The sequence below is a fragment of the Lactuca sativa genome, chromosome 3 (assembly GCF_002870075.4).
Source record: "Lactuca sativa cultivar Salinas chromosome 3, Lsat_Salinas_v11, whole genome shotgun sequence".
Classification (NCBI taxonomy): Eukaryota; Viridiplantae; Streptophyta; class Magnoliopsida; order Asterales; family Asteraceae; genus Lactuca; species Lactuca sativa.
In genome coordinates, this window is record NC_056625.2 from 176859179 (window position 1) to 176870899 (window position 11721).

General features: G+C 38.1%; 1 protein-coding gene across 3 annotated transcripts; it reads left to right on the top strand.

Moving 5' to 3' along the window:
* The first annotated feature begins 714 nt into the window (after positions 1-714).
* On the top strand, positions 715-6755 carry LOC111901403 (DUF724 domain-containing protein 2). Of its 3 annotated transcripts, none has more exons than XM_023897248.3 (6): positions 715-1012; positions 4160-4614; positions 4706-4829; positions 4902-5083; positions 5177-5273; positions 5738-6755. In XM_023897248.3, exons 1-6 carry the CDS (start codon positions 958-960, stop codon positions 6610-6612), a joined length of 1788 nt encoding a protein of 595 aa, XP_023753016.1. In that variant the 5' UTR covers positions 715-957; the 3' UTR covers positions 6613-6755. The 3 variants fall into 3 exon arrangements, with proteins under 3 accessions (XP_023753016.1, XP_023753019.1, XP_023753018.1); XM_023897251.3 differs by having other exon boundaries at positions 717-1012; positions 4396-4614; XM_023897250.3 differs by having other exon boundaries at positions 717-1012; positions 4399-4614.
* Positions 6756-11721: the final 4966 nt, after the last annotated feature.

Below are 11721 nucleotides of genomic sequence, written 5' to 3' on the forward strand. Positions count from 1 at the left end.
GTTAACCCCTGTTTTATTTTTGGGGGCGGAGGCGGGGGTAGGCAATCCCGTCTCGAAACCCCCATGGGGCCCCCGTTTATAAATTACACATATATTTACATATGTTAATTATATAAATATAATAAACAATAACATGATTTTGAGCTTCCAAAATTCATCAAAAACATGTTTTTAAGTTGTTAGTATAATTTTTTTAAATGCTATAATTTTTTTATTTTTAACATGTAAAATACTACTATAAATAATTATTTGTTACCTAAAAAATAGCTTCTTTTAACCTAAATAACAATTTATTTTAGCTCAAAAAAAGGTAGCCCAAAATCAATCGGGGGCAGGGGTAGAAAGTCTGAATATTCCGGGGGCGGGGGCGGGGGCGGGCAAAACACTCTCCGTCCCATTTGCCCCCGTTGACATCCCTAGTGTTCATAGTGTTATAACACCCTTTTAAGAGGAGAGAGATAATTTGATAGCCAACAAATGATCATGTTTCTTCTTGTCATTGAGACAACAAAAAGCAACACAAACAAGATGCAACAAAAAAAAAGGATGATGCTTTTGATGTTACCACGCTGTTATAAACTGACACGTCAGCCTTACCGGCGTTACGATGACTCATACAACATACTCTAATATGTTTCTGGATAAAACTAGATAAAACTAATTGTGGAAAGACAATCTTACACTTAATAATGATCTTTTTTTTCTTTATTTTTTTTCTTTAGGGTTTTGTTACTTTCACTGCCGTCACTTTGAAATCAAATCGCTGCTCAATCTCCCACTTGAAATTGAAAATCGCTGCTCCTGCCTCCGGTAATCGACGGATGAGAGTCAAGCGGCTAGCCGAAGTCGGAAATCGTCTACCCTCTGAGCTCTGAACTTGGATTCGTGAAGGGGGAAAGGGAAGCTTCAAGCTCGTAATTGCCAGTCATCATCCCTGACGTTGTAATCGAACATTGCATGACGCCACCTGCCGCCGTCGACGAGCTGCTTTCTTCTCCGCCTCTGTGCTCCGGTAATCTTTTTCTTATTTTCTGATAAGTTGGTAATCTCTTTTCTGTAGTTCATAATCAATGTTTCAAACCATGAAAATGATTAATTACCATTTCTAATTCGCGATGGTACATTTTCCAATGTTTTTTTCTAAGTTTTTTCGTCTTCCAAAAACCTTTCTACAAACTTGATCATCAATCATCCAATATTCAAATGCTTTAGAAATTTGTTCATGATAGATTTCATTCCCTTAAAAAAAATCCCACCATGAATCCATACATCTCTTTACCCTTTTAACTAGCCATGGGCCCCAATAAGAAGCTTCAAACATATAGTATGGTTTCCATCGAAGGTTCTCATGGTATTGATGATTTCATAGATGTGATTTGATCTCATCTCAATGAGACTAAGTTAAATTCACCATCTCAATCCTTAAATCCCAAATTCTCAATCATACGAGTTTCTACCATTCATGGAGCCTGAAACTTTCATTTCTCCCCAAACTCCACCAAAATCAATTTACCGATTGCCTATTAAAAAATTAATATTATTTTCACCTTCACCTATTTAGCAATTATAACTACTAAATAAGCTAAAAACCAATGTTAACTCAAATAAGTTCTAAAACATGAATATTACATAACTGATTAACAATGAGAATTCAAATTATATCCGAGAAGGAAAGAAATTATAAATACATAGGTGTACAACAAAGAAAGAAACAAAACAAAGTGTAAAAAAATCTGGAAAAAGAAAAACCTTTAAAGCTGATATAGAATACTTTTCTCCTGTTTGTTTTAATTACAGTTTATGTAAAAACAAAAATTCAAGGTTACTTAAAATAGAACTTCTAACACTTCAAACCAATTTCCATCAACTAATACTTTAAACAGGAAACATAATAGAAAACTGGAACAAAAGTTGTAACACTGGATTTATGGTATAGTCAATTAAAGGAATTCTAGAATAGGAGTACAAGAATGTGGAATATAGAATCAGTTGAATCTATTGGAAGCATGGTTCTAAAAAGCATGCCATGGCGCGCCTCAAGATGTGCCATGGCGCGAGGTGTGGTGTAGCCGTTGCGAAAACGTCAAATGCGGGATTTTTAAGCGTGACGCCCAAATAACGAGTCAATGCGTGCCTTTTTGTGTTATGGTGCGAGTTTTTTTTTTTGTTTTTTCTGATCGGGCCTAAAATAATTAAGTTGTTAACTTTTTTATATTAAATAATAAATATTAATATAACACTTCTAAAAACTTGATATATTTGATAAAATTAAATCATTATATGATTTATGTTTTTTAATGTATATAAAATAGTCACACCATGAAAAACGTCATGGCTCGCTAAGTCTCGCCATGGCTTAACTTTTACCTTCCTGTCAAGCCCACACCTCACGTTATTTAGAACCTTGATTGTAAGCATTAATCAAAGCATCAAAATTCACAAACGAAATCGAAAAGGTTGTGAAGCGCAACTTTTTTTTTTTCTTGTTCTTCTGATCGATGGTTTTCCCACCAATATCGAAATCAGCGATCCAAACTCCAAATTGGGGATCCTAATCACAAATTGGACCAATTCCGATCGGAAAAAACACATTCCGGCAATTGATTTTGCCATTTTATAAAAAAATTGATTTACCAGATTAAACAAAAAAAAACTTTATATTGCTACGTTGCTTTTACCTTGCTATAAACCCCATAGCGACACACCATTGCCTCGCCTCGCTATAGTAATCATAGCGAGTGCTATTGACAACACTGAGTGAAGTTTAGGTGATCTAGAAGAAAACATCCATAGAAAACAAACATTATTATGGTTTCATTTTTCAGATTTAAAATCCACCCAGACCCTAGATACGAAAATAAGGAAGAAGAAATTCAGTGTTATCGATAGCAAGGAAATTGCGAAAACCTACCTATGACTATTTCATATTTTAACAATTATAACTAATAAATAAGCTAAAAACCAATAATATTAGATCAAATAAGTTCTAAAACATGAATATGACAAAAAAATGTGTTATTTTTAGACTCTAAAATAAGATTTACAAATCGTCCAACTCGTCGTATTCGGGCTCATTCTCCACTACTTGTTCCACAACCTCTTTATAAGCCCCAACAACATCATTTTTCCCTTTATCTTCTATCAAACGTTATCCTCTAGAGATTTTGAGCTTCTCATCCACCCCTATAGGCCTATAGCCTTTGCAGTTACATCCCTTCTCAAGTCATCACCCTCAAACACGAGAACATCTTCTTCCTCCCCCAACCACTCGTTCGGATCTTGAGCGTTTGAGTCGTCCAATATATGATTGGTCAACCGTATCGCACATGTCGTACCTCCTTATCAAAGTCCGAATTATATTTTATGTAAACTAAATCATTTAGTTTTTGTCGTTAGTTTCTTTTTTAGAATGAAGCTATAGAAATAAAATATAGCCATTAGCAAATATTATAAGTTATAATATATTTATATATTTCTAACGATTTTAAAATTAATGAGCTACTTACATGCTCAAATGCTCTCTAGTTATGCTCACACCCCGATGAGCTAAGTCTTCTACTTGTAAGACTTAGCACCTTAAATACAAACTTTTTAAGTGTCAGTGCTCACAATCTATATTGCATCCACCACTTCGCTAGTAACAAAATAAAGAAATAAGTTAAATTTTCTTAGTATCTTTAAAGCATACATATGTTATATGGTTATACATGGTGAAAGCATTATTCTCATTTTTGTAGCTATTGAAACCCCAAAAATCCCTTGTGTGAATCTTCAACTCTTCTTCTTCCGACAACAACTTATGTAATATGTATGCATGCCATCAACCCCTTAATCACCTCATTAATTTTAACCTTTTAAAACTAATATCTTGTTAAGTTAATTTTATATATGTATCTTTTCATATTGCTGAAATTAAACGCATTTGAGATAAAGTTAATTGAACATCTAATACGTACAAAAATCTCTTCAATATGGATCCTCATATTGGGTAACCCTAAAATGGCTTCTTTTTAAGCTATGAACATAAACTTATATAATAGTCTTGACTGAAACTCATTACTCAACTCTCCATTTTGCAACTTACTATTTTTTTATCTTGTAATTTTGTTCTGATTTTGTTTTTCTTTTTGGGTAAAAAAAAAAATCTGGAAGAGAACAGCAAGATTAGTCACAGTAGATGATGGTCACATTCGCCCCTCAACCCCTCCAATTAGGGATACAAATTTTGTTTTGTTAGAGAAAGTGGATGCTTTTTATGATTTTGAGTGGTGGACTGGAGTAATCACCAAAAAACTTGCTGATAATAGATATATTGTGTTTTTTAAACACAATAATAAAGAGAGAGAATTTAGTCACCTTGAATTAAAGCTGCATGTTGAATCTAACTCTGTGAAGCAGCATATAACTGAAGATAAAGCATCAATGATGAAGAGAACAAAGGTGACAAATGGTGGAATTGGAAGCAATGATAATAAACATCTCAAGTCTTGTAGTAATAAATTAAATACTGGAATCACTTTTGATGATCAAATCCTATTAGATGTGGGGCCCAGTAAAGAAGTGAACAACCTAATTGTTGGTGAAACTGAGCTTCTTTCTCGTGGAAAGAGAATGGTGGGTTGAATCAATGAATCTGTGATATTAACTTTAAGAAATGTTTTATTGATGATAAAGATTGTATTTTTTTTTTTTAATACATGTGCAGCTTATTAAACGAGAAAAAAATATTGGATTCAGTAAGAGTCCAATTCCATTGATGATTACTTCTGCAAGAAAGAAGGGGAGATCATCGGATGATTTTAGAGTTGTGAAATCTTTTTTACCCGAAGGTTAGAAATTTTAAATTTGATTTTTGTATTTTCTCATCTTGGAAAATATAGCAAGTTAAATGAATTTGGCAGGAGGTGAAGGTGATTCGATGAAAATAAAAACCCCGAAAAGTGTTGAGAAAGTGGTGCATGTTAGCAAAGAGGTGCATCCTCCACCTATTACCTGTGTTATGGGTTTGCAATGTAATGTGGTGACTAATATGTTACAGACTAAGAATGTGAATGTCAAGTCGCCTACCATGATTCCTCCAAATGTGAGGGTTTTTATTTTTATTTTTATTTTTTTTTATTTTTTTTTTAATTGAAATGTTATAAACCATCTCAATATTCGTCATCACATTGTGTAGGAGGGGAAGGAAGCGGATGGAGGTAGTGGGACTCTAAAGAGGAAGAGGGGAAGACCATTCAAATCAAAACTCAAAAAACCCAAAACACCCTTGGCAGGTATAATTTTTGAGTAAATTACACGAATGGTCCCTATGGTTTGGGGTAATTTGCACACTTGGTCCCTAACTTAATTTATTAACTCGGAAGATCCCTACTATTTGTTTTTGTTACGCGTTTGGTCCTTACTGTTTGTTTTTGTTACGCGCTTGGTCCCTGTCTTACCTAAAAAGACTATTATTTAAATAGGGAAAAATTAAGGGGTAGGGTGAAAGGGGATCGGGTTAGGGTTAGGGGTGTGTTTATTTAAATAAATTAAAAAATCATGGGCAAAATAGTATTTTTAGGTAAGACAGGGACCAAGCGCATAACAAAATCAAACAGTAGGGACCTTCCGAGTTAAAAAAATAAGTTAGAGACCAAATGCGCAAATTACCCTAAACCATAGGGACCATTCGTGTAATTTACTTAAAAACATCATTTTTGACTTACATTAAACAAAAAAATTATTCGAAAATTTTCAGTAACAATGATCCATGAGAATGAAGATGCATCGCCATTGACAAAGACTCCAGTAGAGAAAGTACCAAACACAACAATAAAGAAGTATCAATCCGTAAAAGGAAAACGAGGCAAACGCCGTAAAATAAAAAGCATTAACATGGTATCTCCACATTCACTTGAAGATTCATCACCAAAATTAAAACAAAAACCAAGAGAAAGGTTAGGGTTAGGGTTAGGGTTAGAACTGACAACCTTGGATGAGGATCAACCTCTATCAACGTGGTTCGAAGGAAAACAAAGAAATGGTGGTGAGAAATTACCATTCGAGAAACGAAGCACCACACTATGGGAAACATTAGAAGCAATGGACATATTCCAGAAGCTTCCACAAAACCCACATTTTCGTCCACTCGAGAAAGAAAAGGAATGCACGCGTGAAGGACACGCGATCAGCAAAATGGTAAGTTACGTGCGTATAATGGAGTCAATCTCACAACAACTGACACTGGAGGACCGAAGAAGCGTGTTTGAGGAAAGCATTGAGGCATTGTTGGATTTGGAGTCGCATGGGTTTGATGTGAAGGTGGCGAAGGAGCGGGTGAGTGGGTTGCTTAAGATTAAAGAGAAACAGGAGTTGCTTGAACAAGAGTCTAAGAAAGTGAAAAAGCAAATGGAGGTGGAGAGAGTTGAAGGGGTGAGGATTGATAAGGAGATTGAGTTGGTGGATCAACAGGTGGTGGTGTTGTTGGAGAGACGAGCACAGGTGTTGAAGAGGAAGGAGAAGAAGGATGCGGAAGTTGAGGGTTTGGAGGCTCAGATGGAAGAAATTCATCGCGGGATATCGGAGGCTAGATGTAAGTTTGATGGTTTGGCTGCATCATCTTTGTGTGGATGACTTTGATTGTTTGTGTATTTATTGTGTTAGTGCTAACTAGTAGGGGATTTTAGTTGAAGAGCTTGTAGTGTGTCATGCTCTTCTTTTAGCTAAAGGGTTTTATGACTTAATCACCTTAACATCAAGACTGTTTGTTTGGTTAACATGGAATTGCAACATAGTGTTTGTCTCATATAACCAGAAAAAATAAAATTAACGTAAAGTAAACTAGTAATAATTATAATAATAATAAAGATATAAAAGTAATTATTTTAAAAAATCGTGTTAGTTTTGATATTTTTTTTATAGGTTTAAGTAATTGCGGCTAAAATCTCAAATGCGAAAAAGATTGATGGGGATTTTTTTCATAGATTTGGTCAAATTTGGAGGATTTTTTTGAAAATAACTCTATCTTAGAAAGTACCATCTAAAATAAGACCAAGAAATTTCGAAAAAAATGGTATGTTTTTACTCATTATCTAAAGAACCACTATGAGTTCTTTTAAAAAAAAAACACATTGTTGATTTGATTTTTTTTTTTCGTTTCCTATTTAAGTTGTGTTTACATGAATTGGTGGATTGTTTTGGACGGATTATTTGAAATGATATGGGTTGTCTTTATAAGAATTTGTAACATGGTTAGGGATTTAAGGATTGAGTTTGAAAAGTATTTATTGATTTATTAGATTTTCAAAAAGGCTATAAATTTTTTTATAAAAAAAAATTGTGTAGGAAGCAAATAAGTACTTTTGAAAGAACATTTTACTATCATCAAAAAATTATTTTTCAAAAGTAACACTTTCTTAATAAATAGGTGTAAGTTTTAAAAAAACAATAATACCCCTAAACCTATTTACCATTTTCAGTCATTTACTCATTTTATGTAAAAAAATAATAAATAGGTTTAAATATGTAAGCATGTTTTTTTTTTTTTTTTTTCTTTTTCATTTTACATATATAAAAGTTAATCCAAACACTTTAAAAAAAGATTTATCAATTTATAGCTTCTTGCAACCACATAACAAACTCATTTTTGTTGCAAAATAAACTAATAAACAATTTTATCAAAAAATGCTTATTGAATTAAATAAAGAATCCCAAACACTCCTTTAGTAAACAATAGCTTAAATGAATAAAATCTATCAATGGGTTTTCTAGAAAAAAATTATAATCGGTTATCAAGTACAAAGGTGAAAATGTAAGCGTTATAACTTCAGATCTGGACCCTCCTTGGATTCTAGAAGCATAAAGTCACAGTCTTGGTTGTGATTAAGGTCCCTATAGAACATAAAGTTCCATTAAGAGCTTAAAATAGACATTTAGAGCCTTTATAGCCATGCATGCACGTAAAGTTTGCAACTTTACGTGATAAGCATGCCCAGAAGCTTGGATCTATGAGTTAGAGCCGTTGCATGGCTCAAAATATGTCTGTATGGAAAAGAAGGACTGAATGGACTCAGCGAGTCTCAAAGTAACTCGACGAATCACATGAAGATGGCCGTGGACTCGACGAGTTGGATGAAAAACTCGGCGAGTCCGATGAAGATTGCCATAAACTCGTCGAGTTGAAGAACAACTCGATGAGTTGGATGAGTTTCTCTTGGATATGTATGAGTGTGCATCCGTCGAGTTGCAAGGAAGGAACTCGACGGGTGACCTTAAGTTTGATCGAGAATCAAAGGAACTCGACGAGTCACTCCGATGACTCGGTGAGTTGGAATGTACTTCAGGAAACTCGGCGAGTAGCCAAGAGTACTCGGCGAGTAAAGGTCAACATGAACTGTTGACCTTGACTGAGGACTTTGACTTTGACCAGGGGTTGACTAGTCGGTTATGGAGTACCTTATAAGGTTAAGGACTTATGAGTATGACGTACTTTGATGATAGGTGGTGGAACCTGTGTCAAGTGATCCGGGAGTTGGAGTTTACCTTTCGCGTCGACATCTGCGAGGTGAGTTATCCTCACTATATCGATAGGGTCTACGGAACCAAGGCCGACCCTGTAGTTGTTATTGTTATGGTATGCTACATGTGGTTATGATCTGTTAGATCAGAATCAGGGTAGATGGTATGTTGTGCTCTTATGATTCGTAGGGATTGGTATGTTAGTGACCTCCTAGGTCGGTACTCTAGTTACAAGAGAATTCTATGATTGATGATCAGTGTGACAGATATGTATGATGTTTGTATATGCCTGTATATGATAGTATGTGCACATGGTTATTGCTGGTGGTTGGGTTGAGGCGGTCCTGCTTTATGCTGAAGGCCAATTTACCCTATGAGCGGTCTGGGGAGACTGTAGGCCCATATGGCGGACCAGTCATGCCGAAGGCTCGAGATAGATTCAGACAGACTGTAGGCCCGGTAGGGCGGTCCAGTCAGGCCGACGGCCCAGTATTGCATGATGATTGATTGATTATTTCTGACATGGTATTGTCAGTGTGGTATTGGTATTTTGGGGGTAGCTCACTAAGCCCTTGGGCTTACAGTTTTCAGTTTATTGTTTCAGGTACATTAGGAGATCATGGAAAGGCGAAGGCGTGACCGTACCGCTCCTCATCCTTATGTTATAAATTTTAGGACACTTTGATGGAAAATGATTTGAAAACATTTTGTAAACAATGCTTATTGGTTTTTATTTAAGATTGAAAAAGTTTAAATTTGACTTAAAATTTATGGATGTTACAAGTTGGTATCAGAGCCTTGGTTTGAGTGAATTGGAGGAACATTCGTGTGAATCCAGTCTCAAATCAAGGAGATTTTCGGAACATAAGTTTTAAAATGGTTTTCAAAATAAGGATGGAGGATGCAGAGGGTGCGATCAGCCGGAGCCTGTAAGTGAACCCCAAAATACCATATAGTTATTTGATATTTTGATATGTTAGAACAACATGCTAGTGCTAGGCTAGGGATCTTCAGGAATCACATGATAGATTTGCCTGATTGCATGATGCCTATTAGCCTAGGGTTTCTTGTATATGGAGTTGACATCATAACTATAGATGTTTAGTGTATGCATCACGACTGTGCATAATAAAGACCTTATAGCCTGAGAATGTTGATCCGGCCTTCAGGTAGGATTGGATATTCGAAAGTCTATTGGGTCCAGCGTTATGTGTAGCTAGCACGCACTAGCGCTGTAGGGGATGATGGAAGTTTCATGGATGTGTGAGTCGTGATAAGTGGTGAGACTAGACGCGAGATATTTGGTATTCCCCTAGAAGTGAGGGTCGGGCGCATTTCTATGTTAATGATATTGTTAGGGCGTTGTGGTGATACTTGAGACAAATATGAGTAGGTGTGGAAGGTAGTGTGGGCCCGTACTACTGAAAGCACAGGACCCATACGTGTAGCAAGGAAATCACAACCCCTGGGGTTTTTGGGGCTTTGGTCTCCCGACATTATGTTATTCATCTGATACCTTGTATATATTCCGGTATGGTGGTGATGAGACGTGTTGCTTCGGGATTCGGATCAGGATCAGGATCGGGGTCGGGAGACGGAGGGTTAGAGGTGCCGGTAGCACCTGAGCCCGTGGTTCAGATAGGGACCGAGGAGTTGGATGCCAAGATCAGGGAGATCATGCACGACGAGATTGCTGCTGCGTTCCGAGCGAAGTTGATAGAGATGTTTGGGTCGATTAAGACCGCGGTGGTTGAGTATTTTGACGAGCGGTATGCAGCTCTAGCAGAGACAGCTGCCGTTGCAGCCACTTCGGCTGTAACTGCGGCAGGGGTTGGAGGAGGAGCCGGCAGGGCTTTCCAGTACCGGGACTTCGATAATACGAAGCCCCCGATGTTTGATGGTACATAGGATGCGATTAGGGCTATGAGGTGGTTATCTGACGTGGAGGGCTGTTTCTTCATGTGCTCATGTCCTGCTGACCAAAAGGTCAGATGTGCCCTGAACCTGCTGAGGCTTGGGAGCAGTTCAGAGATATGTTCTGCACCCGCTACGTTCCACGCATTGAGCGGGAGCGGCTTGCGCAAGAGTTTTTGACATTGAGACAAGATGGGGAGTCTATGATGGAGATTACCCTTATGTTCACGGAGAGGGCTATGTTTTACCCGAAGTTTGCTTCAGAGTAGTCTCAAATGACTCGTTATCTGAGTATGCTCAAGACTGATATTCAACAGTTTATGTCTACACAACGATGTGATACCCTCCTGGACCTTCAGGAAGCCGCGCGACGGCGTGAGCTAGAGATAGAGCTGCAGTTGAAGGAGCAGCGTCAGGCACCGACACAGTCTCAGCCGACGCCTAAGCGGTCTAAGACCGCTGATACACGGTCCGGGGGTCATCAGAGCCACACTTGTGGAAAGTGTGGCAAAGCTCATTCGGGGGTTTGTCGAGCAGGAGGTGGGTGCCACAAATGTGGCAAGGAGGGGCACTATGCCAGGGACTGCCGTCAGTCCGCCCCTGCAACATATATGAGGATTTGTTACCATTGTCATCAGGTTGGTCATGTGAAGACCAACTGTCCGCAGCTCGCCGCCAAGCCGGCGCAGGGTTCCGCGCCAGCTGCTGTGAGGATTGGAGATGTGAGGCCAGTCAAGGTGGAGCCTCCGAAGGCTTAGGGTCGTGCCTTCCAGCTCACGGCTGAGGAGGCCAAGTCAGCACCGGATGTGGTTGCTGGTACGTTTTCTATTCTCTGTCTCATTTATTGTATTCGTGTTATGCTTATTGATTGTACCTATGATTAGGTACGTTTTTAGTGAATTCTTTGCCCGCTTTGGTATTATTTGACTCGGGGGCGAGTCGATCGTTTGTATCTCAGACCTTCTCTAGAGGGTTCAGTGTGCCGATAGATGATCTTGAGTGCCCGTTGCGAGTTTCGATCGTCAACGAGCACAGGGTCTTTGCTTCTTCGGTCTTCCGGGGATGCGAGTTGGAGATTTTTGGGGTGTCCTTCCTGATAGATTTGATTCCTATTCCCATGAGGGATGTATGCGTGATTATAGGGATGGATTGGCTTAGCCGTTTTGGCGCCATGATCGACTGTGAGGGGCAACAAGTGGTGGTTCGAACCCCAAGTGGGGGAGAACTTGTGGTATATGGTGAGGGCACCAGGTTGGGATCAGGGGTTTGTTCGGCAGCCAGGGCTCAGCAGTATATTCAGCATGGGTGTGC